Source organism: Phasianus colchicus, chromosome 35 (assembly GCF_987193195.1).
Source record: "Phasianus colchicus chromosome 35, bPhaCol1.hap1.1, whole genome shotgun sequence".
Classification (NCBI taxonomy): domain Eukaryota; kingdom Metazoa; phylum Chordata; class Aves; order Galliformes; family Phasianidae; genus Phasianus; species Phasianus colchicus.
This window is the reverse complement of record NC_143470.1, coordinates 870230-898019: the sequence shown is the minus strand read 5'-3', so window position 1 is coordinate 898019 and position 27790 is coordinate 870230. Positions and strand designations below refer to the sequence as shown.

Below are 27790 nucleotides of genomic sequence, written 5' to 3'. Positions count from 1 at the left end.
ACCTACAGCCTCAAAACAAACACACAAACAAACAAAACAACAGAAAAAAAAAACATCTTTGACAGTGATAGGCCCAAGGGAAATGGTTACACACGAAAAGAGAAAGTTAGATTAGATGTTAGGAGGGAATTCCTAGTGTTCTTAACATCAGGTTGTGAGGCAATGGAACAGACTGCCCAGAGGAGCTGTGGATGCCCCATGCTCAAGGCAAGGTCCCATGGAGCCCTGGACAGCCTGATTTCCTGGGTGGCAACTCTGACAATGACACGGGGGTTGGAACTTGATGGGCTTTAAGGTCCCTGCCAATCCAAGCTATTCAATGACTCCATCACCCATGTGGTTCCTTTCTAGTCAGGATTCCCTGCATCCTGTTTGCTTGAGCATTCCCTGATCGCTTCCTCTTCCACCACAGGTACATCTGCCTTGTGCTAAAATTTTCCCCCAGTCTCTGGCACTCAGAATTCCATGAAGACCAGGCAGGCTAAAAAGGAGTGAGGTCAGGCAGGAATTGGGTATCACAGCACTTTCCATGTTTTGCCTTGCCAGGTACCCTGCTCCATTCAGCCACGCACCCAGTCTCCCTATCTTTCCTTTTGTCACCTGTATCTTTCCAGAAGCCCTCGCTGTTTTTGACATGTCCAGGCACATCCAGTAGCTTTTGAGCTCCAGCTGTCCTGAATTCACCCATGCACGTATACATACATTGTTTCCAGTCTTCTGTTTTGTATCTGGATTTGACCAGGTTGGTTTTTTCCATTCATGCAGGACTTGTTCTTGCTGACCAGGAAACCAGGAAGAGACAATGCTGACTTCTTCTTTAAGCCTATTCCATTAGCTCTTATCTGGCTCATTTATCATGAAGAGCTCAGTGCATTCCCTCACACTGAGCAATAGCCTCTCCTTGCCTTATCTCCCACCTATCATAAAGAGCATTACCTCTCCTGTGCATCAGTCCACTCATGGGAGCCATCCCACCATGTCACTGTGATCCAGTCAGGACCCCAGCCCTGCCACTGCACAGATTTCCAGCTCATCATTTTTCTTCTTTTGCTGTGTTCATTGCCGTAAAGGCCGTTCAGAATTCATCCCATTCCAGAAGCATCATTGGATTTTCCATGCATGGGCCTTGCATCTACACCATGCTATTGGTGTTTTTCAGGTGGCACACAGGCATTAGATCCCTTTGTGAAGAATGGTGTTGTTCCCAGACAGCCTTGCCCAGGGCAGAGTGTTGGTGCTGGCCTGGGAAACCAGGAACATCCCCTGTGCTGGACGTATTTCACAGGGCTCTGTTTCTCTTTTCCATGACAGCAGAGTACTCCCTTCTCACTGTGACGTCCTACGACCGCTACGTTGCCATCTGCAAGCCCTGCACTATGGGACGCTGCTGGGCAGCAGAGCTTGTGCCACCATGGCAGCAGCTGCCTGGGGCTGTGGGTTTCTCAATGCTCTGCTATACACTGCCACTGCATTTTCACTGCCACTCTGCCGAGGCAATGCTGTGGATCAGTTCTTCTGTGAAATCCCCCAGATCCTCAAGCTCTCCTGCTCAAACTTCTAGCTCAGAGGAACGTGGGTTGTTGTGACTGCTGTCTGTTTAACATCTGGATGTTTTGTTTTCATTGTGTTTTCCTACATGCAGATCTCCAGGGCTGTGCTGAGGATGCCCTCTGAGCAGAGACGGCACGAAGCCTTTTCCACGTGCCTCCCTCACCTGGCTGTGCTGACCCTGTTTCTCAGCAGTGGTTTTTTTGCCTACCTGAAGCCCCCCTCCATCTCCTCTCCACCCCTGGACCTGGTGCTGACAGTTTTGTACTCGGTGGTGCCTCCAGCAGTGAACCCCCTCATCTACAGCATGAGGAACCAGGAGCTCAAGGATGCCCTTAGGGAATTATTTAAATACATCTTGCTTCAGCATCAGCAACACATTCATCATCTTCACATTCAGCATCTCCAAGTCTGTGGAGATGCTACAATTGACAACATTGAATTTCTCTTTTTTACTTTCTTGTTTATTTGTTTTCAAGTTAAATTTGTTTGTTGTCCTTACGATAACTGTAATTCCAATTAAATATTATTATAAACCAGTCTTCTTCGGAATCCTTTCCTTTTTACCTCTTACAAGCATATTGCATGTAAGGACTGAGGCTCTCTGAATAGGGAGAACAGCAGCGGAACATCATTCATCTTGGTTCCCATCTCCCCTGGAGCTAGCAGAGCAGCCCCAGCATGTGGTGTGGGGAGTGCAGGAACCAGGAGCCCAGCTGCCACGCGGAGCTGCAGCCCTGGTGTCCGTGGGGCAGCCCCTCACTGCCCGGTGGCCATTGCCTCTCTGCTGTCTTCCAGTCAGGGCTGCTGCTTCCTGGAGCCGTGGCCATGAGCAGCAGCAGGGAGTGGTTTGTCAGGGCTTCTCTCTTTACACTTGTATGCCCTCCTCATATGCCCTTGAATTTGTGACAGCCCTCAGGTCTGGTGTACCTCAGTGACAGCCCTGCTGTCTCTACAGCATCATCCTGTGGCTGCAGGCAGGCAGGCAGTGTGCACCGCTGTGCCAGAGCTGGCCTCCCTGATGGAACGGTTGTAATGAAAGGGGAAATGGTGTCCAAGTGAAAGAAGGGAGATTTAGATTGCATTAAAGGAAAAAGTCTTTCATGAGAAGAGTGGTGAGGCACTGGCACATGTTGCCCAGAGAGGTGCTGGAAGCTCCATCCTTGGAGACTGGAGCAGGCTCTGAGCACCTGATCGAGCTGTAGGGGTCCCAGTTCATTGCAGGGAGTTGGACTAGATGACTTTTAAGGGTCTCTTTCAAATCAAATGATTGTATAATTCTGTCACTCTATGACTTACTGTATTGCTCAGTTGCCTATTGAGCCCTTAGAGGCACCCCTTGGTCCTGCCCAGCACCATCCTTGGCTGCTGATTTATCAGGGCAGATGGAGAGGGACTCAGCAGCAGAGATCCCCACCTGGCTGAGTCTGCTTCTCCCTGGAGCAGCACAGCCAGGGAAGGTCATCCTGGGGCCCAGGGCAGCGCAGCCCCCACCTCTGCAGAGCAGCTCTGCCAACTCGTGGCCCTGCAAGGAGCGCAGGGAGAAAATCAGGAGCAGCCAGCCAGGCCAGCACCAACACACTGCCCTGGACAAGGCTCTCTGAGCACAGGGGTGGCCCCTGACAGCCCAAACTGCCCAGCTCACCACTGCACTTCTACTCCAGCAGTCTTCCCCACCAGCCCTGGACAGCCCTGTTCCGGGCTCTGCTGAGCTCTGGACTGGGAGAGGGACCGGGCTGGGCTGCCCATTCCCCAGTGCAGGCACTGAGCCCGGTCAGAGCATGGAGGGCTCCCATTTCAGCCATCAGCCCTCAGCAGTCCGAGGTGAGAGTCTGCTGCTGGGAACTACAGGCTTAAGGCTCAGGAATGGTGGTTGTTTCCTTGGGCAACGTCTCCTTTTTGCTCCTGCAAGAGGAAGCTGGCTGGATCCCTTCTGTGAAGCACCCTGCTCAAGGGCCCCATGGGCATGAGGTGCTCCAAAGGGGCCCCAGGATCACCTCTGCCTGCTCCCTCCTCCTGTGGGCTCACAGAGCTGCAGCCCCGCAGAGCCCCCAGCACAGGGGTCATCCTGTGTATGGTGCACATTGCTCCAGTTGCCCCCAGCACCCACACAATCTTGTCCAGGGAAAAGATTTGGGGTATTGCCACAGTCAGGACAGGCACTGAGGAACAGCCACAAGATCAGAAGGCTCCTGGTCATGCTTGCATCTGCTGGGAATTTTCAATCCCAGATCAGTTCCTACCGCCCTGCATCCCTCTTTGGAGCAGTTTGGCCGTAGATGGGTGAGTCTGTACTGGCTGATCAGTACTGGTCAGGGTGTGAAGCAGACCCAGACGGATGGGGATGAGTGCAGCCCATCCCTTCTCTGGGAGTCTCTGGGTGTCCAAAACGCTTGGAACGACAGTGGAACATTTCCAAAGGCAATAGGAGTGTACAGGTATGCCTGAGGTGACAGGAATCCCTCTCCAGCTTCCCTTCCCTGTCTTTATTACATCCCAGTTGCCTCGGTGAAGACCGCAGACATCTCATTTGCCTGTATATTCAGAGACAGGACCTAGGAACTATGAGCGTCAGCTCTGACTCACATTCTATATGGGCTCCAGGAGAAAGGGAAGAGAGTGATGTCTCAGTAGAAGTGAAAGGAATCAAAATATTAGTGTAACAATTAATGATAACCACTCATAAAAACAATACAACAGCAAAAAAAAAAAAAAAAAAAAAAAAGGAGAATATATTCATTGGAGTAAGTAAATGTTATAACCATAAAAGACATATAATAGGCCCATTATGGGACAGACTGAGAGTCATCTGTAGAGAAAGACAATAAGATTAGCACAGCTAAAATGTGTCGCTGTCATCATATTCCTCAAAGCATCCTTGAGCTCCTGGTTCCTCATGCTGTAGATAAGCGGGTTCACTACTGGAGGCACCACTGAGTAAAAAAATGACACCACCAGGTCCAGGGGAGGAGAAGAGATTGAGGGGGGCTTCAGGTAGGCCAGAAAGTCAGTGCTGAGAAACAGAGAGACCACGGCCAGGTGAGGGAGGCACGTGCAAAAGGCTTTGTGCCGTCCCTGCTCAGGCGGCATCCTCAGCACAGCCCTGAAGATCTGCACGTAGGAAAACACCATGAAAACAAAACACCCCAAAGTTAACATAGCACTAAGCAGAAGAAATCCAGATTCCCTGAGGTAGAAGTTTGAGCAGGAGAGCTTGAGGAGATGGGGGATTTCACAGAAGAACTGGTTCACAACATTGCCTCGGCAGAGAGGCAGTGAAAATGTGTTGGCAGTTTGAAGAACAGCATTGAGGACCCCAGAGCCCCAGGCAGCTGCTGCCATGGTGGCACAAGCTCTGCTGCCCAGCAGGGTCTCGTAGTGCAGGGGCTTGCAGATGGCAACGTAGCGGTCGTAGGACATGACGGTGAGAAGGGAATATTCCGCTGAAAACAAAAACAAAAAGAAAAAGACCTGTGCAGCACATGCAGCATAGGAGATGTCCCTGGTGTCCCAGAGGGCATTGGCCATGGCTTTGGGGAGAGTGGTGGAGATGCAGCCCAGGTCGAGGAGGGCGAGGTTGAGGAGGAAGAAGTACATGGGGGTGTGCAGGCGGGGGTCGCAGGCTACGGCTGTGCTGATGAGGCCGTTGCCCAGGAGGGCAGCCAGGTAGATGCCCAGCAAGAGCCAGAAGTGCAGGAGCTGCAGCTGCCGCGTGTCTGCCAACGCCAGCAGGAGGAACTCGCTGATGGAGCTGCTGTTGGGCATCTGCTGCTGCTGGCCATGGGGACCTGATAAAGGGAGGAAAAGCAAAGCAACATTACAGCAGACCTTTTTGAGCAAGGCCTACTTCATTTCTTACTGAAACCTCCCTCGCTGCCCCTGCCTTCTCTGCAGGACCTTTGCTTGAGCTCTGGTTGCTGTTGGCTGAGGATGCCACTGGGCACAGCGAATGCTGCTGTGGAGACTGTTGGAGTCAGCTCTGGCCACCAGCAAGAAGAAAGTTGAAATACAGAGTGATCTCAGATTAAAGTACATGAGATATAAAGCAGTTTTTTCTCAGTTTCACAAAGAAGCACGGGAGGGCTCTGTGATATCGCTTTCTTTATCTTTTCCTTTTTGACCCACTACACAATAGAAACTCTTGGTGTTTGCTATGCATGCAAAGTGAAATATTTGGGGTCCAGCAAGGCAATGGCGTTATCCCTCAGTGCAGAGAGGTCAGCTGGTCTGTCCTTTAGTCAAGATCGTGGCTGCCCCGTGCTGGCACCTGTGGATGGTCGCACTCAGTTGTTCCCATGAAAAGACTTTGGATTCTGCTGAGAGCTGAGGAATCCAGGTAAGAAGAGCAGAACTCTCGACTCCTTTCCTTTCTCATCATAACTGAGGAGCTCAGCTCTGCTATCTTCATGTGTTCATTTCCATGGTCTTAACACTGAGTTGTTCTCTCTGTGGGGCTGCTGGTTAACACAGAGATGCTATGGGAGATCCAGAGGCACCTGCAGCCTAGCAGACACCCCCAAAAACTAGTTGAATGCCACAATAACAGGGTATCCTGAAGGGAATGTCAGTTCATTCCCAGACCCACAAACAGCATTTTCCAGAGCCTCAGAGGTTAAGGGGAGAAATGAATGTGTTTTCTCCATGGACATATCTGCATGACAGAACCCACCGTGTCAGTGTCTGAGATGCACCTGAATTCTCACCCTCCAACCAAATGTGTCCAGTGGCAGCTATGACCAAGGTTACGTGGCATTGGGCTGGAGCTCTATGCTGGGAGAAATTAACAGGCCAGGGAGCTGCTGCAGGGAAGATGCCTGCACTTCAGGGATGGCAGGGAGGTGCCCAAATCCCCCTCCCACCATCTTTCTGGCAGCAGGTCCCTCTCCCATCCTGCCCATGTCTCTGCTGCCTGCAGCTGTCCCTGCCTGCAGCTGTTTCTCTGACCGCAGGTCCCTGCCTGGAGCTCACAGAGCCCATCTCAGCTACTGTGTGCTCAGCTCTGCCCTGCAGACCTGATTCCTGGCATTGGGCACTGCCCAGGGGCATCTCACTGTGTGCAGAAGCTTCAGGCCAGGTCACACGGAACCCGCTGAAACTGAGCATGGGGTGATGGTGATTTCTATGGGCTGAGGAGCAGTAAAGGATCTTGCTGTGCATCCTGGTAAACCTCAAAGTGATGGCTAGGCCATCTCCACTTCTCTGAAATCACAGCCTTTATTTCTAGTTCAGCTGTGAAAGAGGAGCACACAGCCCTGGGGCACAGCAGGGACCTGCTCTGCAGGACAGCCCTGGGCACCCGGCTGCACCCCCGGCTGCACAGCCTGCAGCCGACATGGGACACGGAGCCCTCAGGGCTGTGCTCTGTGCTGCAGCAGGGAAGCCCTCATCCAGAGCAGGTCCTTCTCCACAGTAAATAAGTATGGATGACCCTGGTGCAGAAAGCATTTCTAGGATACTCCTTCACACTTCCCAGCCAGCCTGCACCTTACCGTATCAATGTCTGTGAGAGCTGCTCCTCCAGACAACTCAGATTTGTCCCGCTCTATACACCGTGTTGGATCTCTCAGCCTTCTCTCCTCCCATTGTCACTGCAGGCAGTGCCCCAGCTCTGCTGCACTGTACAAGCTGTTCCTGTATGAGCTACTTGTATGAGCTCCCTGTGTCCCGGGAGCCCGGCCCAGCTCAGCAGCAGAGGCACAGCCCAAGGGCTCCCTTGCTCTTTCTCCCTCCAGCTCCTGCTGATGTCCCTGGGGCTCCATGGCTCACAGCTCCTGCAAGGCAGCGGGATCAGCCCTGGGAAAAGTGTTCTGAAGGAGACTGAAGGAAGCAACAACTGCTCTTCTCTAAAGCATGCACAGAGACTGATTCCAGCAGCATGATTTGTTCTAGCAACGTGTGTCTGTCTGTGTGAGGTGTAGATGTTCTCCTCTGCACATCCAGAATGAAAGGACACATAGAAGAAAAGAGGGGTCTGCGCGTTTCTCCTGCTCAGAGCACTGATTCAGGAGACGTGATGCAGCCATCTCACCCCCAGCTGCAAGGTCTCCGCTGAAGCAGAATTCAGTTCCCCATGCAACCCACACCCACAGGAGCTGGGATTCCCCCTGGTTCATCTCAGGTGTGCACAGAGCAGTTCCCTGCATGGGATCCCCCGCCCTGAGCCCCTGGTCTGCATTCAGGGGGGTCAGCTGCTCCCACACAGACACCTGGCCATGAGAGAGGTGCCAGCGGTGCTCCAAGAGGTGTGCGAGTGTTTGCAGGCTCAGATGGAAAATCTCAGAGAACACTCACATCCCTAGTGACAGTCTTCGGTGAGACTGAAGTCTCAGCTGATACGGGAGAACCAGCATGGCTTCGCCAAGGGCAAATCCTGCTTGGCCAACCTGGTGGCCTCCTCTGATGGTGTCACTGCATCAGTGCACAAGGGAAGAGCCACTGATGACATCTGTCTACACGCAGCTAAATCATGATGCCTCAGACTCCTTCTGAGCACGTGCGTGGATGTCACTCATCTAGGGGGGAAACAAGCTGTCTTCCTGTCTGCTCTGCAGTTCTGACCTTCAGTTATCCCAGTTCAGGAAAGCCTGGCAATGGCCAGTGATTCAGATGGCCCAGACTACACACAGAAGTGATGCTGCTCTGTAAGACCACAGCCATGTAAAATGGCAGATGGCTGGTGTCAGCCCTTTTCAGTCCAGCTGTTTGCTGATCCTTAGCTGAAAGCTGAAATGTGGTCTTCCCTGGATAAGATGCACATGCTCAATACCTCATTTTTTGTTGGAGATTACTTTTTTCTGTATTAATTTGTCAGGCCACCTGTTTGTTTCACATTATGCTTGTTGAAATTGGTTCATTTTTTCCTACCATAGGCTCTGCAACTGGAAGAAGGTGAGCCTCTGCGTATTTGGAGTATTAATGATCAGCCATTCCAGATGACTTCTTAAATAAATTTGTTAAGGAGTTACAGAAAGTTACTGTAAGTTTTGACCAACTCCTGAGTAAACTGGAATACTGGATAGCACCCCCAAAGTCCTCCTGAAAGATATTTTTCTCTGTTGGAGATAACTGCATGCACGATCCCTACCATTGCCTCCTTTGGGCACAGTTAGGAGCACTTTGCTTTTCTCCATTTTGAATTCTCAACAGCATCCCCACACCCTCCCAGGGCAGGTACCCAAGAACTGTTGTCTTTTGGGGGTTAGGTCTGTGTACTAGTGATGGGCTCAGTTCATTTTCAAGCGTCACAGAAAATAGCACAGCAACCCACTGTTTACACTAAAGAGAAAGATAAATTGGTAAGTTTTGGAATCTGTGTGTCTTCTTCTGTGACTACTGAAGGCAGTCTCAGTATATCTCATACAGAGGGATATATTATTTATTTTCTGGATCCTACTAACCAACAGTGGTATTTCTGACTCTTCTTCTTCTGCAGGACAGGAGGGGAAGCCCAGGCAGTTCCAAGCTGAACTTCAAAACTCAATTTGTTTGATGCTGATGATGAATGGATTGGTTCCAGCAGTCCCCTTCCCGCAGTGAAGAACTGTGACAGCTCCCAGCAATTCCCAAGAGCGCTGCAGGTCATTTCTCTTCTGCACTGTGGAGGTGTCAGGGCTGGGAGCCTACAGTTTTCTAAACTTATTTTGGCTGAGAACGAGTCCCATGTCAAAGAAAGCAAAACCTGCCCCTTCATCTTCATTGAGCTCTGAGGCCAGCCTGCCCTAGGTGCATATTTTGTTATGGGGTTGTTGTGGCCAAAGCGCAGGACCCGGCACTTGGCCTTGTTGGACCTCATCGCATCACCCCAGCCCAGCGCTGCAGCTTATCCAGATCCCTCTGCAGGGCCTCCTACCCTCAGAGCTGGGCTCCTGCAGCGTCAGGGCAGGCAGAAGGTTGCTGGTGCCAGCGTCATAATGGGCAACGGCCAGCACTGGCCCCGTTGCTACGGTGTCACAATGGGTGCTCTGTGACACGGCACCAGGAGCACTATAAAAGCGGCTGCACAGTGGTGGGTGCTGCATCCTGAAGGAGCTTCTGGCTGACGACTGGAAGCGTCTGGAAGGGATCAGCTCCCACATGGCTGGTGCCAACAAGGAGCGATCTGCACGTGCGATACGGAAGAAGATAAGCTTCTGGGAGGATGGCCCCGCAACGGAGCGTGCCTCCAGAAGTCCCGATGTCACCGCCAAAGGTACCGGGATCCACAGCCACCACAGGGCACTGCTGCGACCGGGTCCTGGCAACGAGTGGGCCAGAGCCAGCACTCTGACTGCCTCGGGACCGCCTCTGTTTGGGGCCGGGGACAGCGGTGACCTTTTCCATCTGCCACCTCACTGCCGCTCTCAGGCACTCGCAGTGCTGAGAAGTGGCAGACGCAGAGTGTGACCTGCTTTTCCTTTGCCCTGCAGAGCGAGTAGCCGTCTGGGACGCGGTGGCCGTCTGTGTGCAACAACACCTCCTGCTGCACAAGGTGGGTCAGCACCCGCTTCCCGCTGCTCTGTTGGAGGGGTGGGCAGTCCCCTTGGCCCTGGGCCACGCCGTGCACTGACTCTTCCCCTCCCCGGAAAGCACGAAACTCCCCCCCAAAGTCCCTGCGAAGCACCAATGGGCCTCCCACAGGCGCGGTACCGCTTGGGGCAGGTGGTGCTGTATCTCAGGGCTGATCCCAGTCGCTGGAGGCCTCTGGATTCCCTGAGGCTGCTTCTGCCAGGACTGCTGTGCTGCAGTTTGGAGGGCAGTGGGAAGGAGAGGGTTGGGCAGCTCCTTCCCAAATCTCTCCCAGCTGCCCTGGCCTGCACCTCTGGACAGCGGCAGGGGACCTGAAGCACAGTCCCTGCACAGGGCAACCTCTGGTCCTTTCCTTCAGCCTTAACCCCTTGGCCCTTCCCTTCTCTCCCACGTGTAGGGGGTCCGAATTCCCACCTTCGGTTCCTTCGACATCATCTCCAAAGAGATCCAGGCTAAGGACGGGACCCTGGTTGTGCAGTGGCCTGCGTTTCGCCTGGCCAGGAACCTTCTCGACGTCCACAGTCTGATGGGTGATGCGGAATTCCTGCCAGGTAGGAGGAGAACTAAACTCCTGCTGCCTGCACAGATGGGGCAAACAGGACGACTGCCTCCACTGCCCAAAGCAAACGGCCCCCTCCGTGGAGCCAGTCCAAACCCAGGGCTGTCCTGGGTGGCAAATACAATGAGTAGCACTCAGAAGCACGGGCACGAGGGCTGCTAAATGACCAACTCCGACTCTCTTGTGTGATTTTCCAGGCCGTAAGGAGGCGGAGACCATCAAGTACACTCAGGTGGCCGCAGCTGCATCTGTGTCCCGGCAGAGAGGGGAGATCTGCATATGTAACACCACATCTCTCGTCTCCCGCTGCCTGAAGAAGGGGGAGAACATTGCCTTTGTCCTGAAGGACATAGGAGTCCTCATCTTAGAAGGAGCACGGGCTCAGATGAAATTCTACTACGACTTCCTCGAGAAGGTCTGTGGGAAAGTGAACCTGGAAACAGCAGTTTTCAAGGTGAGGTTTTGGCTTCTCCCTGGCCCGGGCAGTCCCACAGCCCTTACCCTGCCTGCGTGTGGCCTGCCAGGACCTGGCCAGCTGCTGGGGCAGGCAAGAGCCGCAGTGCTGTCAGTTCTCCCTGCCTCGGGCCCTCCACTCCCGAGTGCCTCAGCCATCACAAGGATGTTCCACAACCTCCCTGTTCCTCCCCTGCAGGTCCCCTGGCTGCTGGACATGGTGGTGTCCCGGGTGGCAGCGGTGGCCTCCCTGACGCTCTCTGGCCGGGTCGTCGTCTTTCCTGAGTGAGTATGTTTGTGGCTGGAGCCTCTGCTCGACGCAGCTGCTCAGCTCTCCTTCGGTATCTTTTACTCCTTGTGACCACGGCTGTCCTGCCACCAGGACTCAGGGCAGCCGCTGCTGTTTCCATCCTGTCGATCCTTTATCAGCTCCAATAGTATCATCAAGTCCCCATCCCTGCAGGACAGTCACCGAATCTGGCCATGGGACCTTCACCCAGCTCCACAATCAGCATAGTGCTTTCTCTTAAAGTCAGCATATCTGGCTCCCCTGGTGTTTGCTGTCAGCTGAGGCCACAGGTCACGTTGCTTAGGGAACAGATTATCCAGGGCATTCCCTCTTGGAGATTTTACCTTCTCTCCAGAGGTGGGCATTTTGAGAATTCCCACTGGGTACCTATTTTACACGTCCTGGAAGAGTAGAGATTTCTGCGAGGTAGATCTGATGGGAGAGATGAAGGAATTTAGGTGACATGTTCTCCCCATCGTGGCCTGGACTTCTTGGCTGGGTGACCCTATTTCCCAGGACAGCCCCTGGAACCAGGGCACAGTCAACTCTGGAGAATAGTGCACCTTGATGCAATGTGAAAATCGGCCTGTGAGCAGGCAATCCCGGTGAGCAGCAAGGGCTGCTGGAGCACTGGGTCACCCCTGTGTCTTCTCCTTTTGTACAGGTTTCAGTTGGAGCTTGTCCCCAAACCACCTCCCAGGAAACTATCCAAGGCCTCGGGAGAAGTCCCTGGTGAGGGCAAGCACGAGAAAGCAGAGCGTTTGACACCTCTTGGCCAGAGCAAGAAAGGTAAAGCAGCAGCCAGCTCCTTTCCATGCCCCACACAGACAAACTGTGATGGGAAAATGCCCACTCGGTGACCATCCTAAGGCTCTGACTTGTGAAAAGATTCACACCAGCTTGCCACAGCCTCTCCTAACCACATGTTAGCCTCATGACATCTCAGATGCGGGGCGCAGTGTTCCCATGCGCCCCATCCCTGGGTATGGCAGGAGGATGGGGGATCCTCGGCCCTGTCCTCCCCCCAGCAAATGAGCCCCTAAAAGAGACTGTCACCTCACCCGGTGACACCACCCGGCTCCTCTTTCCCAAAACAAATGCCAGGAAGGCAGGCCCAAATCAGAGCTGCACCTCTGAGAGGAGGAGCTGGGCAAGAGGGACAGAGGTCCCCGGAGAGAGTGTCTGTGAGGGAAGTGGAGCGGCCCTCTTCAGGTGCTTTGGGACAGGCCTGAGCACCTCTGCATGCCACAGAGACAGCAATTTCCCAATGAATCTCCTCTGACGAGATCTGTCCTTCCCAGTTCCAGGGAAAATTCCTGAACTGCCACCCTTACCTGGCCGCTTGAGCATTACCAGCAGGGAGGGCACATGCTCTGCAAAGACAACAAGGGTCGACCAGAAGAGCTCTGTGTCCAGGTGAGACTGGGTGCTCGGGGTTGGGATCCTTTTGGGGGCGTTTCAGTGACCCAGCAAGAGCCCATTCTCCAGCCTCTGACAGTCCCTGTCTGGGGCTGCCCAGCAGCACTGAATGCAGCAGATGGAGAGGTGGGATGGGGCTGCCGGGAGCCCCCCATTTCACAGTGCTGACCCCTCTCCAGCCCTCAGGAGAGCCCCAGCGCAACCTGTGAGCTCTGCGTGGGGAAGGCTGCGTTACAGCCAAGGCTGCAGGATGCGGCCCCAAAGCCATCACCCACTGACATGGACCCCCTCTGCTCTGTTCTTTCAGTCAAGTTCCAGTGGTCCCAGCGGTGTCTTCTGCCAAAAAGATGGCTGTGCCTAGCAAAACCCAGGGCGAAGGCACTACCAAAAGCTCAGCACCACCGACAGGTCCAGCACAGGCAACAAAAGCCCACAGGTGCAGAGAAGAACCAGGGCCGGTGAAGCCAGTGCTGACCAGTCAAGGTCAGCACAAACCTCCAGCCCAAGGAAAAGCACCAGAAACAGGTCGCACTCATGGAGTGGAACCTCAGAGGTGCCAAGAAGAAAGAGGAGCGCTGAAGCCGGTGCTGCCCAGCCAGCTTCAGGGGAAACACGCAGCCAAAGCTCCAGCACAAGCGTCAGGTCGAGCTCAGGCAGTGGAATCTCAATGGTTCCGAAAACAAGGAGCAGTGAAGCCGGCGCTCACCACCCAGTTTCAGGGCAAACTCATCACCACAAGAAAAACATCAGAAATACTTCCAGCACAGGCAATGAAGGCTCAGAGGTGTAAAGAAGAAGAAAGAGGAGCAGTGAAGCCAGCACTGACAAGCCAGTTCCTGGGCAAATACCCAGCCAAAGCTCCAGCACCAGAGGCAGGTCGAGCCCAGGCAGTGGCATCTCCGAGCATCAGAGGAGAAGGACGAGGAGCAGAGAAAATCTCCTGTGATGGCACAGTGCTGGAGACAAACAAAGAGAAGCCGAGTGGCCCTCACGGAGCCCAGGCTCCAATGATAATTCCCAAAATAGTGATTCAGTCACCATCAAGCTCTGAGCACAGTCTGCCTGAGAAGCCCACCTACGACCCCAACTTTCTGATGCCACCACCACGCTTCCGCAAGCGACGTCGAGCCCGAGACAGGGCGCGAAGGAGGTGCGTGATTCCTATCCGTATCATTCCGGGGTGCCATCTCCCTGTAGAAAGGCAGAGGTGGAGGAACAGCAGGGACTCTCCCAAGACCCCTTGGCTCTGAGGGATGGGACGGCTACACTCCCTGGAGCCTTGGGCTGGTGCATCACCAGAGGCGAGTTCCTCCTTCTCCAGTGTCTTGCTCTCTTCTGCGGACACACCCAACGCACCAAGGCCCACGATTTGGCAGCATCTGGAAGGCCCAGCTAAGCGCGAGGCTGCTTGGGGCCAGAGAGGAGACTTTCTTTCCGGCTCGATGCTCCTCTAGGTCCCTGGTGGGAAGAGCAGGGCTTTGGGGATGGGGGTGGCATAGCTCAGGAGCCAAACACTGCAGCTGGACACCTGCTAGGGAACAGGTAGAGAGAGGGAGTGAACTGGCTGCCCTGCCCTCAGCGTCCTGACCTGAAGCCTCCCATGGGGTCTGTGTGTGGGCAAACTGCTCCCCAGACCTGTGCTATTGTTTGAGAACAGTTTCTCTTCTTTTACAGAAAATAATTGGTCTTGTAACCATGAAAATATAAGAAAGACTATCAGAGCAGATGCTGTGGAGCAAGATAAACAGGATGTGAACGCAAGGCTGAGAACCAAGGATATCTCTAGAAAAGAGAAAAGCAAAAGGAACGGCTCACAGCTCAGAGTGGATAAGCGCCCGCATGCATGCACAAGGAGTGTTTGTGGAATACTCTGTTGACGTGTAAAGGTGGATGGGAAAGTTGTAAAGGCGGATGGGAAAGCCAAAAAAGGAAACTTGTAAATGTATCTAAGTGATTGGAAAATCTTTAATAAATGATTCGGACCACCCTTCACATCCGAGTCCGTGCCTGGTGTTCACATTTGACCGCCTGGAAAGAGATGGAGAAAAGTAGAACAGAGGTCTTGCAATAGATGGTGCAGTTTTCATTTCTTCCCAGTGCTCTTTCACGGGAATGAGGAGGAAGGCTTTCTCAGCTGGGCTGTGGCTCCGAAGCTGGCCCAACACACGGATGGAAGCGGGGCTGTCTCAGTGCTGCCCGCAGTGTGGAAGGACAGAGAGCTTTGAATCCTGTGATCTTACGGACGTGACAGCACGTGGCTGTGACGTGAGCTATCACAAGGCACTCTGTGATAGCTGCCCGTCAGCCTGAGGGACAGGGATGGTTCTCAAACACGAGGGATGAGCTGCTCAAACACGAGGGCTCCCCTCTGGAGCAGGATGGGGAGCGCAGAGCCGCCGAACGGCTGCTGGGAGGATTCCTCCTCTGAAGGCCCCGGGCACTGAGGAGAGGCAAGCCTTCGGGCTCCACAGGTTTGGCACAGCCCAGACAGAGCCCCGATGGATTGCACGCCACTGGGAGCAGCTCCAGACACCTATGGCACACCTGCCCATGGTGCTTCCCTCTGTGGGGTGGGCATGTTGTCCCCTAACCAGGTTCTATGCCCAGTGTGTGTGAGGCCAATAGGACACCACAGACCTATAGGAGGCACCCCTTAGGCAAAAAGTCTTTTCTTATCTGGCCACATCCTGCTTACCTGCATTCCTATACAATGGTTAACCCTTATCTTGTCCTCTCCTAACTCAATGCAGTGTGACAACACACAGGCTCCAGGAACCCGGCTGACGTCACCTGCGCCGTGACATCCTCTGGCTGGCCTGAAGCCTCCCAGCTTCTTTGGCCTCGCACCCTGACCAGCCAAAGACTGCCGTGCTGCACTTGGTCCTTCCAGGCAGAAGCTCTTTGGCTGCAGGCAGCCTCGGGAGAAGAGGGAGGGCCCTGCAGAGAGGACAGCCTCTGTCACACAGAGGAGGAGAGCTGAGCAGCTGCCTTACCCGGCCTGTGCTGCAGCCTGACATGAATAAGGTGTGACTGCAAAGCAAAGGGATTTGTTCTCTGGTAATACAGGTCTGAGAATGGTTCAGTACAGGCACACGATCCACGTTTCTTGGAGTTGTACGTGCAGTGTGTTTGCAACTCCATACATCCCGTCTGAAAACTGGCAGGTTATGTCTTTGTGCTGACTGAATGAAGATGCAGTCAAAAATATACCTACAAATTCATCCTTTCTTGGGAATCTTGAAACCTGTTCTCAAATCTCTTTATCATAATGGAAAGCAAGGCTGCTTAGTTTCTGCTGCTTACAGGACTGTGCTTAGCCACTGTATCAAAATGCAGAACATGGCTTGCCACAACCAGAGCTTGCCATCATTTCTCTCGTCAAATGCTGCTATGGTTTGAGACAGCAGACAGAGGTTGATTGTCACCTTGAAGATGCACGTGTAACTCATTTCAGTGAGCAGTCAGCTCCACAGAAAGTGCGAAATGCGCACATCACCACCAAACTACTTAAACACCCTCTGCTGCTGGCAACATTTCCCTTCCTCTGGTGTTGCCACAAACAATCCAAGGCCAGTGGCATCCTGGCTCGGATCAGGCACGGTGTGGTGAGCAGGACTACGGAAGTCATCCTGCCCCAGTACTCGGCACTGGTGAGGCCTCACCTGGAGCTCTGTGTTCAGCTGTGGGCACTTCAGTACACAAAGGAGATGGAGGTGCTGGAGCAGGTCCAAAGAAGGGCAGCAAGGCTGGGGAAGGGCTTGGAGAATATGGCCTACGAGGAGAGACTGAAGGGACTGGGGCTGGTTAGTGTGGGGAAGAGGAGCTGAGGGGAGACCTTACTGCTCTCTTCCAGCAGCTGAGAGGTGACTGCAGCAGAGCGGGGTTGGTCTCTTCTCACTGCTGACAGGTGACAGGACGAGGGAAATGGCCTCGAGTTGTGAAAGAGGACGTTTAGGTCGGATACCCAGGTTGGAAAAACTTCTTTCCCAAAGGGCTGTCAGGCACTGCAATGGGCTGCCCAGGGAGGTGGTTGAGTCACCATGCCTGGATGTGTTTAACAGCCGTCTGGATGCGGTGCTCAGGGACGTGATTTAGCGCAGGGCTGTTAGTTAGGGTAGGATGGTCAGGCTGTGCTTGGACTCGATCATCCTGAAGCTCTTTCCAACCTCAGCCATTCCATCGTTCTATTTGCACGCCCTGCAGATGCTGCTCGGAAACCGCATCATCTGCTCCACCCCCCGGCAGTCACAGAGGGAACGCGAGGGAGCACGGCCTCCCCGAGCACCTTTACTGCGGGAGGGCGGCAGAGGACACGGGCAGCCCGGCCGGGCCGGCGGCTCTGACGGGAGCGCCGCGCCTACGGCACGCTGCACGGCACCGCAGGGAGCGGAGCCAGGAGCTGCGTGACGTCTGCGGCTACTGGCCGCCCGCACGTGCCCGCCCGCCGTCTCCGCAGAGCCGATTGGCTGCCGCGGCCGTCACTCAACTCCGGGGCGGGCTTCCTCTCCACGGGCGACCGCTCCCGGCAGCTCGCCGTGCGCGTGCGCGTTCCGTCAGGCGGCGCCCGGCCCGCCACGTTGAGTGAGGGCGAGCCCGGGCGCCGGCCGTGCGGCGGCGTGACGTCATCGTTAGGCGACGCGCGGTGCTGGGGGTGCGTGTCACGTGAGCGGGGGAGGCCGCGGTACGGGGCTGGGAGCGGCTGCGGGGCTCGGGATGGGGAATGGGGTCCTTGTGGGGCTGGGCTGTGGATCGTGGGGACTTACGGGGTCCCGCGGCGCTGGGAATGCGGGTCTCGTGGGGATATGGGGCGTCCCTTTGGGGCTGTGAAGGCCTGGGCGCGTTTTGGGGGCCGCTTGTGGCTGGGGGTTGGGGGAAATGGGGGTCTCGCGGGGCGGAGGGTGGCACGGGGCTGTTTTTTGGGGTGTTCCTGTTGGACTCGGGACGAGGGTCTGGCAGTGGCAGCGGCCGGGGGTCTGCGTGCCTAATGGAGGCCGTCTCCCGACCTCGTGTCCTCTTGCAGGACTGTTTCTTTCTCAGAACCCTGTCCTGAACTGAAATCCTTTATGTACCCAAGTCTGACGCCAACCCCTGCTACGATTAATGTGAAAAAGGCTCAAAAGGGAATCTTAGAGATTTTTAACTTCCTTTGGCAGGCTTTTCACTGCCCCACTTGCACAGGGAGCCTACTCTATCTTGAAGCCCTTTCTCTACACCAGCCACAAAGCAAAATCTCTCTCAAATGCTCCTCAGCCAGGACATATTCAAATAAATTCTCACAATGGAAGGCTCTGAGCTGCCTTGGTGGGTGTGGGGAGAGCAGTGGATGTTGTCTAGCTTGACTTCTGCAAGGCTTTTGCCACTGTCTCCCATGACATCCTTGTTATGAACCTTAGAAAGTGTGGGATAGGTGAAAGGATTGGCATCTAGCTGACTGGTAGAACTCAGAGGGTTGTTGTCAGCAGGGCAGTCTTGTTTAGAGCTGCATCTAGGGGGGTTCCTTAGGAGTCAATGCTCGGTCCAGCATCTTCATCAGTGACCCCATTATGCTTGAGGCAAATCTGATACAAATCTGGGTGGAGTGGCTGACATACTGGCAGGCTGTACTGCCATTCAGTGGGTCCTGAACAGAATGGAGAGCTGGGCAGGGAGGAACCTGGTGAATTTTAGCAAGAGCAAGTGTAGAGTGTCTCACCTGTGGAGGAATAAATGCATGCGTGACAGATTGTGTTTTTGCAGTAGAAACTTCCAGTACCAAGTTACTGAACTTGCAATTTTCTTACAGAATGGCTGCATAAATGGCTGGTTGGGTTGTTTTTCACAGTAAAGATGCTGAGCAGCAGGATAGAGCGGAGGCTGTGATGTCCTGATGGTGGTAAGAAATTAATCAAGAGAGTTTGGGCAATATCCACTGTGATCATAGATGAACAATGCAAGCTTTTGTAAAGGAATATGCATGGGAAAGACTGCTAAATAAACTTATTTTTATTTATTTATGCTTGCTAGCACAGCATAATAGGTATCATAAATCAGGAATTGGAGCTTAGTAACCTTTAGATATTTTATAATCTGGGTTTCTTCTTAAACGTGGCTTTCATATGTAATAAGGAAAGGAAAAATACAGAGCAGAGAAAGGAAAGCCTGGCACAGGATAAAACAGGTTTAATGGTGTCAAGAAATATTGCCCTCCTATGTCCATAGAAATGGACAAAATGATCCTAAAAACAATAGGTTGCTGATAGACCTCATATGGAAAAATGGATTAATAAATGCATCGTGTGGATGATAAGCCTGGAGTACCCACCCAGGCGGGAAACAGAAAAGCGTCTCCTCTGATGGGAGAAAAGGATATATAATGAGAAGTGTTTCACTGATCAGTGCGCGTTTTCTGCCTTGTTAGGAGGGGGTGCATGCCTGTTGTTGCAACAAATAAAAAAAAACTTTGCTGCTTCACTGAAATCTTTGCCTGAACAAACATTATTGAAGCTGGGTATTTCTCACACTTGTTTCTATACAGGTTGGGGCATGAGCTGCTGCAGAGGAGCCCTGCGGAGAAGGACCTGGGGTGTGGATGACAGGTTGGCCATGAGTCAGCAGTGTGCTCTGGTGGTCAAGAAGGCCAATGGCATCCTGGGGTGCATTAAAAGGAGCGTGGCCAGCAGGACAAGGGAGGTGATCCTACCCCTCTACTGTACCCTAGGGAGGCCACGTTTAGAAGAGCGTGACTAGCTCTGGGCTCCCAGTTCAAAGAAGACAGGGATCTCCTAGAAGGAGCTCATCAGAGGGTGACAAAGATGATAAAGGGCCTGGAGCATCTCCCATATGAGGAAAAGCTGTTTGACCTTGGGCTGTTCAGCCTGGGGAGAAGAAGACTGAGGAGGGTTCTGATGAATGTTCATAAATATTTAAAGGGAGGTGGGAGGCAAATGGTAGGGGCCAGGCTCTTCTTGGTGTGTAGTGGTAGGACAAGGAGCAACGGCTTAAAACTTGAACATAAGGAGTTCCATACAGACATGTGAAAGAAGTTGTGTACAGTAAGGGTGATGAAGCACCAGAACAGGTTGCTCAGAGAGGTTGTGGAGTCTCCTTCTCTGATAGTATTCAAGATCCATCCTGATGCCTACCTGTGCAGCCTATTGTATAGAACCTGCTTTAGTAGGGGGGTTGGACTCGACGATCTCTTAGATCCCTTCCAATTCTGTGATTCTGTGAATCATAGAATTGGAGAATCTAGAAGCACTGAATGATCGTGAAAACATCATAGCATCTACAATCTTAAAAATACAGTCAAAATACATAGCACTGTGATAGAATGGAGGAAAAAAATTACCCTTAATTGCCCTTGAAGTACTCCAAAATCAAGGAATCGTAGAATCCTCACAGAACTTGACTCAGGCAAGCAAGCACTAAGGACCTCATCCTTTCCCTCCCTGCATTTCCCCCACATCTCATAAAGGATGAGAATTCTCCTGTGTCTTCCTTCATCTGCTCATATATTTAGAACAGCATTTTTAATTGTCCTTAATGGCAGAAGGCAGATGAAGCTCCAGCTGTGCTTTGCCCTTCTAATTTCTCCCTGTGTGGCCTTACAACACCTTTGCAGTCCTAATTTTGTGCTGGTGTCATGGTTTTGGTTTTTGCTTATTTGATTTTCAATATTCCACATCAAAGCATCATGTACTGGAAGTGTTAATGCTCTAATTCTACGTACCTATCCCTATACATTGCGGAAGTCATGGGATCTGACCCTTCCGGGGGGGGGCAGTCTCTTACTGCCTGGCAGTGGGTGCTGGAGGGTGCTTTCCTAGCCGTTCCAAGCTTTTTCAGGTTTGACTCGGTCTCGGGAACTCTCTCTCATATCTTATTTGATTTATTAGTCTCAATTTCAATTAGATTGTATTATATTGTATTATTTTGCATTCCAATATCATAGTTAGTAAAATAAGTTTACCTCCATAGATTGTTGCCGCTGTTTTTTTCCTTTTCCCCCTTCCTTCCCATTCTGTGGGCCCAGGCGGGGGGTGGGGAGGGCAGGGGCCTACTGCCCCCTGTCACGGGCATAAACTGATCTAGTTAATTCCGTGACATAGGGTCAGGTTGGGTGATAGGGAGTTACGGGTCTCAGAATGTTATATGGTGGGGGTGAGGTGGGGGCAGGGATCCCAGAGTTCTGGGGCTACAAAATGTTGGGTTGCAGCGTGATGGGGGCAGGCAGGGTCAGGGAGTCCCAGGGTCGTGTGGGGGTATGGTTCACACAGGGCTGTGGGTCACGTGCAGCCATGGGGTCACGCACATACAGGGTTATGTGGTCATCTTGGGGTTAGGCTCATGTGGGGTCATGGATCGTGGCCCCACCTTTGGGCTACAGGGACCCCCAGTCCCATCTCAGGAAGAAATAAAGGCATTCCTACACCGCCCCACCTTTTTGCCTCAAACCACTCCACACATCCCCCCCTTCCCTCTATGTCCCCATAACTCCCCATATGTCTGTGTCCCACCTGCAGCGCATGTCTTGCCTTCTCCTGAAGAGCATTCTGCTCCTGCAGGCTCTGTTTCCAAATCCATCCCATGTCCCCCACATGTATATTCATACAACCCCCCACAGATCTCCATAGCTCATTAAGGACCTCCTCAGACCTGGTACACCTCCCTCCCACCCAGCCCAGGACCTCACAGTGACCCACAGTTCCCATCAACAACCCTTATCCCTGCTCTGGGCTTCCTCCTTATCCCCTCCCTGTTTCCTCCTTTGGACCTCCCTTACCCACTCCAGGACCCCCTTGGATCTTACAGATCCCCACAGTTTCTGACTGGACCCCCATCACCGTCCCAGGACCCCCACAGCCCACGTGGGGCTGCTGAACCTGGCGTCCTCACTGAATTGTGCCACAGTGCTGCACCCTGAGCCCTTCTGCAGTGCTGCAGATCCCAGGGCAGTGGGCACTGCTCTGTATGTCTCCGCCCGGCCCAGGAACGCCATCCCTGCGCTGCCTGTGGAAGTGTTTTCTTTGCTCCTGGCACATCTTCCATCTGCAGAGCACATGAGGAGTGTCCCTCAGACTGCGCTCCAGGTTAACCTGCAGCGTCCAAACGAGGAATCCCGCAGCAACCCTCATCTCAGGATGGGGCTACAGCTGTGCCCCAGTGCCTTCATTAAAGAGAGGAGAATGAAGGAGCGTAACAGGGCATCTTTCCTCCTGACATTTCCCACCGTCTGCGTGTTGGCTGAGCCGTGGGAGTGGCATTTGGTCATAGAGCTGTGAGTGCAGGTATGTGTGCAAACAGGGGTGTGCAGAGATCATAGAATCATAGAATGGCCTGGGTTTTTAGTTTTCCATGTGTGTGTGTGCACATGGCTGTGTGCAAGGCTGGAGCTGCGCTCTTGTACTCCTGCATGTGGGTGTGCAAAGTGATGAGTCTGCACACGTGTGTTTGTATATGAACACTGATGTGTGCATCAAGGTCTTTGTACACAGCTGTGTGTTTTTTCACACATTTGCATGCACATGGGTGGAGTGTGCATGCAGGTGTGCAAGGATGTGCTTGCATGTGCATGTAAATGCACAGGTTTGTGTGCGGGGAAGTCTTTGCACGTGGGTGTGTGGTTCTGCACACCTATGTGCACGCAGATGTGTGTGCAGGGGAGCAGCAGAGGTTCCTGGGAACAGGAGATTCCTGGAGGAGGCGGAACTCACACGAGAGTGCTGGAGAGCACAGGGCCGGGAAGCAGAGCTCTGCAGCTCTGCGCTCTGCACAACAGCCTGCAGGATGGCCTGGAGTGCTGATAGAAGCAGGATAGAGTCACAGAATCACACAGAATGGCCCAGGTTGGAATGGACTTTAAGCATCATCTCTACCACCTTCCCACCACAGGCAGGGCCACCAACCTCCACATTTCATACCAGACCAGGCTGCCCAGGGCCCCATCCAACCTGGCCTTCAACACCTCCAGGGATGGATGGGGCATCCACAGCCTCTCTGAGCAGCTGTTTCAGCACCGCAAGTAAAGAATGTCTCCCTGACATCCAGCCTAAATCTTCCCTGCCTCAACTTCAAACCATTTCCCCTTGTCCTGCTGTTCTTTACCCTTTCAGAGAGTTGACTTCCCTCCTCTTTAGAGGCTCCCTTTAGGTCCTGAAAGGCTGCCATTCGCTCACCCCACAGCCTTCTTTTCTCCAAGCTGAACAAGCCCAGCTCCCTTGGCCTGTCTTCTTAGGAGAGGTGCTGCAGCATTCTGATCATCTTTGTGGCACTCCTCTGCACCTTCTCAACATCTCTCTGCCTTCCTTGTATTGAAGGCCCCAGACCTGGATGTGATACTCCAGATGGGGAGTGTGCGCCGCCTCAGCTTCTACAGGTGGGTGTTTGGGGAGGGAGGGGGACACCGAGATGGGGACTGGGGATAAGGGAGCCAGGGGCCGCAAGAGCTCTCCAGCTTCTTCCTGTGATGTGAGGCTGTATTGTGTCTACTTTAAGTCATGCTCTTTTCCCTTTTCATTTTAAGGTAGGAAAATTCATTTCTGGGCCGGGAGGAGAAGAAATGCGACAATCTTCCCTGCACTGTTCAGCTTGCCTGAGTTGCCAAGTGTTCCTCATTTGTCTTGTACCCTTCAATTCCAAGTCCAGGTCAGAGGTAAGCACCTACAGTTAAGTAAGCGATTTCACTATTTATTTCTGACTGTGGCAATTCAGTTCACAAGTCACACTTCATTTACAGTGCCTGCCTTAATTCTGACAAAGCTTGCAGTTGCAGCTGACTTCCCAAGGCTGCAGTACATGGTGGTGGCACAGCCTTGGGCTTCTGCATTTGTGCTAAGGCCACATTTCCTTCCTCTGTCTTGCAGGTCAGCTGGCGCTAGAAGTGGACGGTATCCCAGTGTGAATGAAGGTCAGTAGGAGCAGCTGCTGATGGGAGGAAGGAAGTGCAGGCTACTGGACCTGAAGCATCTCCCGGTACGGTAGCAGAGGAGGCGGTAGTGATGCTGGGGGGCAGTTGCAGAAGAACGGGAGGAACTCCTCAGCAGGAAGCCACAACCCCTGCAGCAAGCTGCAGGAGACTCAGCACGTGTGGATGCCCAGGAAGAAATGCAGGCCCGGTGTTTGAGCAGCGCTGGCCACGGAGTGCTGCAGCCCAAGAACAAAGCTATTCTGCCTTTGCCGAGATGGCTTTTCAGGGTGGACTAGTCTGTTCTCACAAAAACCAGAGGGCTGACTCATCCAAATGCTTGCTGGTTGCTTGGAAGCCCAAATCCTTCAGTCTCCAAGCTGGGGGCAGCCTGGGGGCAACATCTCCTGCGTGTGATCATGCGGTGCCTGAGCGAGAGGATGAGCCAGGCTGCTTACACAAGAGGCATCTTAATTTCTCTGTTTTGTTACTTCAGATCACGCCATTGGGTGGCCCTCGTGTTGTTTTCTTAAAATTTGGTACCAGCCCTGGTGACTCTGGGCCAGAGCCCAAAAGGCAGGAACCAGTCCAGGAGCTTAAAGTCACGGCCCCAGTTAGAGAGGCTGGCACCAGCCCTGGGACATAAAGATGCTGCCAGAGAAGCCAGCAGTGGCCCTGGGGCCTACAAACAGAGCCAGAGAGGCTGGCCCTGGCCACGGGACCTGAAGCCACAGCCTGAGTGGCCAGCACCGACCCTGGGGATTAAAGCCCAGCCCCAGCCAGAGAGGCTGGCACGAGTCCTGGGCCTAAACCTGAAGCCACAACACAAGAAGCCAGCACCAGCTTCGGGCCTGAAGCCACAGCCTGAGAGGCTGGTGCCGGCCCTGAAGTCTGAAGCTCCAGCCAGAGAGCCCAGCACCAGCCCTGGGGCCCAAAGCCAGAGGCAGAGGCCAGCACCGGCCCTGGGGCACACAGGTGTGCTTCCCACTGGTTTCTACTCATTCCTATAGGACTCCACTGACCACTCTGAGCCCATACTGGTCCTCACTGGGTTTTACTTTGCCACACTGGACTTCTCTGGCCCATACTGCTGTGCACTCCTCCCAGTTCCCACTACTTCCTCTGGGACTCCTCTGACCACTACGAGGCCATACTGCGTTTTCATTGGGCTGCACAAGAGTCATCTTCACTTCTCTGTTGTTTTACTTCAATTAACCCCCATTCAATCACCCCCATTCACCCCACTGGGTGACCCTGGCGTTGGTTTCCTAAAACGTGGGTCTAGGAGGTGACCACTCCCTTTGCCTGTGATGAAGCGATGCAGGCACTCGCTGAGGTCACAGTCGGTGCCAGGGTGGGAGCGTTTGTGCCACAGCTGGTGAGCAGAGCTGGTGCTCTGGTGAGCGTGCTGCACGCAGAGACTGAGCTCTGTGCTTTTCTTGAGAGAGATCACCCTGTGAGAGCCCACTGGAAGCAGCGCTGCGGCGTGTGTGTGAGCTGGGCACAGCTCGGGCTGAGCAGTGACCAGGTGAGCTGGGTTTGGTGCTGGCTGGTTGCCGGGAGGTGTCTCAGCAGAAAAGCTGGGCTGGGGAGGAGTTCCCAGCTCCAGCAGTGCCCTTCTGGCTGTATCCAGAGGAAATGGGTTCTTGTTGAGATTCCATCCCACGATTCGGTGAGGATGACGAAATGTCATTCCTCCCCTGGAAAACTGCTGCCGAGCCCCCCCTTCATGTCAGACCTTTCCAAGGAAGCAGAGCGCAGACTTCACAGAGTGCAACTTGTGGCTCACTGCTCCATGGATTGCTTGGTGTGCCATACCCAGCAGGTGTTTCACCGCACCGCGCTGCAGTCACGGCAGAGAGCCAGCTGCTCAGCTGTGGACATGGACGATCAGCACAGCTGTGGGGGAAAAGGGGACCGGGGGGCACTTGCTGACAGAAGCCATGGCAGTCAGACACAAGCTGGAGCTAGTGATGGGCAGCTGTTGCAGCCAGCTGATGTCCAAGCATTGCCCCCTCCTGAGACTACATTGCATGGCAGAAGAAAGCTGGGACAATGCTTCTTCCTTGTGACTTTTCACTTGTTGATACTTTCTGTAGGGTTCCTGTCCAGAAGGAGAACTCAGGAGTCAAGGCAGCTGAAGATTGCAGTTGCAGTGCTGTAGGCGATGTCAAGTAAGCATCCGTTTGGAGTGCAGGAAGGGGCAGTGAGAAGTGTTTGTGTCAGTTTGTGTTTGGGCTATCAAAGTAGCACCTTTCTGCTTCCCGGGGGGACATGGGCTTACTGGACAATACTTCTCTGCCTGCTGGTGTCTGTGAAATCAACATACAATCTGTTGTTGTAGGGACAAAAGCAGTGCATCTGTGGAATTGTGCGGGGATTTACGGTTACCTTTCCTGTCCTGATTGATAGTGGGAAGCCAATGTTTAGCCTAGATCCCTTACTGTGAACATGGTACGGGTGAGCTGGCATTGACTCTTTGGGATTTTGTTGCTTTTCCCTGCAGTGGCGACCAGCTCGGATGTGCTGGAGGACATCACGGACATCCAGGGTTTGCTGTCTTGGATCAACGGTGAGTTTGGGGGCTGCAGAGCTGCAGGTGTGTGTTTGCACAGAGTGGGTGCGGGAAGGCTATCATCACCATTTTGGGGGATGTTCTTGCATTTTCAGACGTGGCAAGAGCTGTAGAGGTCCCCCATGAGAACCCCGGCAGCCCTGCCCCAGGATGCTTCGTCGCTGAGCTCCCTGACAACCCCAGGGACAGCAGAGAGCTCAGCACACAGCCTGCCTCCGGGACGCCCGCCGACCCCTTCTGGGGGCTCCCACCATCCCCCGGGTTCCTGCCTGAGCTGCAGTGTGGGTTGTCGCAGCTGCGCCCCATCACGCCACCTGCGAGTGCCCGGCTCAGTCCACGGCCGACCACGCTGGCTGTCACCACGCCTCCCTCAGCCCAAAGCGCACAGCCCACCGAGGAGGTGCAGCAGATGGAGCCCCAGGAGGTTCAGGCTCACTCGCCCCCGTCACCGGGCTCTGTCCCCAGCCGGGTGGCAGAAAAGAAGAAGAGGGGCAGCACCAAGCGGGCCAAGCGCCCTGCGCCTGCCGGCACCCCCCAGAAAGGGGAGAGCTCCCAGCAGGAGCAGCCCACCACCAGCGCTCCAGCCAGGAAAAGGAAGCTGCCGCCGCGCAGGGAAAGAGCAGAGAGAAAAGGCCGCAAGCGCCTGTGCCCAGCGAAGCTGTCTGGGGCCAGCGCAGGAGCCAGCAGCAGCGGGCAAGCGGGCACTGCCAGCGAGCTGCGCGTGCACTTGTGTAAATCCATCCAGGTCGTGCACCCGCTGGGGCAGAGGGTGACTGTGGTGGGCCCGGTGCGCCAGCCACCCTCTGCGCAGCCCAAACCCTCGGCCAGCACCGGCCCTGCTGCCCTCCGGCCCCAAGACAGCGGCACAGACAAGGCAGCGCCGGCATCTCCAGGCAGCACGGGGCAAAAGGGGGGCACTGCCGAGAAGACGGCGCCGAGCTGCCTGCGCCCGTCCCCGCAGAGGAGCTCACCGCTGCGGAGGGACCCACCACCACCACCACCACCACCAGCACCACCACCAGTGCTGCACCAGCAGCAGCCTCGGCCGCAGCGCCCCGGGGACTTTGTGCCCTGCGTGGGGCCACGGGTGGGCGGCGGTGCGGTACCCATAGTGATGGAGGTGTCGCTGCCCATCACAGCCGAGCAGCGGCCCGAGCGGGAGCGCATGAAGAAGCTGGCCCAGGAGGAGCGGCAGCGGGCGGCCCAGCAGATGAAGATCGGCCCCGTGCAGTTCCTGGTGCAGCGGGAGATAGACATGGCCATAGCCGACCAGTATGGCTACCCGTAACCCTGCGCTCCTCGCCGGCCCCACAGCACCAGGCAGCAGCGGCAGCGTTCCAGAGGCACCGCCAGCGGCCCCATCCCTCCTTTCCAGAACCAAGCTGTCCTCCGGAGTCATCGCGGCAGTGGGATGGGACGTCATCTGGCAATGAACTCTTGTGGGATGGGAATTTTAGGATTATCGTCCTTACTGTTACTCCTTGTTTTCTATGATACGTTATTAAAAGCTTTGTGTTCCCTTTGCTGTGTCCCTCTGCCTGCAGTCATTTGGGCCCTGTC

General features: G+C 54.1%; 3 protein-coding genes and 1 long non-coding RNA gene across 4 annotated transcripts; 3 read left to right on the top strand and 1 right to left on the bottom strand.

Moving 5' to 3' along the window:
• Positions 1-4302: 4302 nt before the first annotated feature.
• On the bottom strand, positions 4303-9024 carry LOC149913709 (olfactory receptor 14C36-like). The gene is made up of 3 exons (XM_090129020.1): positions 8946-9024; positions 7038-7319; positions 4303-5336 (listed from the first exon to the last, which is right to left on the bottom strand). The coding sequence occupies exon 3, from the start codon at positions 5311-5313 to the stop codon at positions 4354-4356; it is 960 nt and encodes a 319-aa protein (XP_089985146.1). The 5' UTR covers positions 5314-5336; positions 7038-7319; positions 8946-9024; the 3' UTR covers positions 4303-4353.
• Positions 9025-9593: 569 nt separating this feature from the next.
• On the top strand, positions 9594-11973 carry LOC149913708 (coiled-coil domain-containing protein 81-like). The gene is made up of 5 exons (XM_090129021.1): positions 9594-9736; positions 9954-10015; positions 10451-10604; positions 10810-11066; positions 11265-11973. Exons 1-5 carry the CDS (start codon positions 9622-9624, stop codon positions 11352-11354), a joined length of 678 nt encoding a protein of 225 aa, XP_089985147.1. The 5' UTR covers positions 9594-9621; the 3' UTR covers positions 11355-11973.
• A 5447-nt stretch (positions 11974-17420) lies between these two features.
• Positions 17421-20786, top strand: LOC149913707 (uncharacterized). The gene is made up of 3 exons (XR_016460992.1): positions 17421-17454; positions 18556-18645; positions 19288-20786. It is a non-coding gene; the product is annotated as an uncharacterized LOC149913707 (long non-coding RNA).
• Positions 20787-24974: 4188 nt separating this feature from the next.
• Positions 24975-27518, top strand: LOC149913706 (uncharacterized). The gene is made up of 3 exons (XM_090128991.1): positions 24975-25829; positions 26162-26227; positions 26326-27518. Exons 1-3 carry the CDS (start codon positions 25823-25825, stop codon positions 27516-27518), a joined length of 1266 nt encoding a protein of 421 aa, XP_089985117.1. The 5' UTR covers positions 24975-25822.
• The last annotated feature ends 272 nt before the right edge of the window (positions 27519-27790 follow it).

Excerpts from the sequence above, each read along its gene's own strand:
- LOC149913709 (XM_090129020.1), bottom strand. The coding sequence starts at position 5,313 with ATGCCCAACAGCAGCTCCATCAGCGAGTTCCTCCTGCTGGCGTTGGCA.
- LOC149913708 (XM_090129021.1), top strand. The coding sequence starts at position 9,622 with ATGGCTGGTGCCAACAAGGAGCGATCTGCACGTGCGATACGGAAGAAG. Across the intron at positions 9,737-9,953 it reads TCCCGATGTCACCGCCAAAG|AGCGAGTAGCCGTCTGGGAC; the intron begins GTACCGGGATCC and ends TTTGCCCTGCAG. Across the intron at positions 10,605-10,809 it reads TGATGCGGAATTCCTGCCAG|GCCGTAAGGAGGCGGAGACC; the intron begins GTAGGAGGAGAA and ends GTGATTTTCCAG.
- LOC149913706 (XM_090128991.1), top strand. Across the intron at positions 26,228-26,325 it reads TTTGCTGTCTTGGATCAACG|ACGTGGCAAGAGCTGTAGAG; the intron begins GTGAGTTTGGGG and ends TTGCATTTTCAG.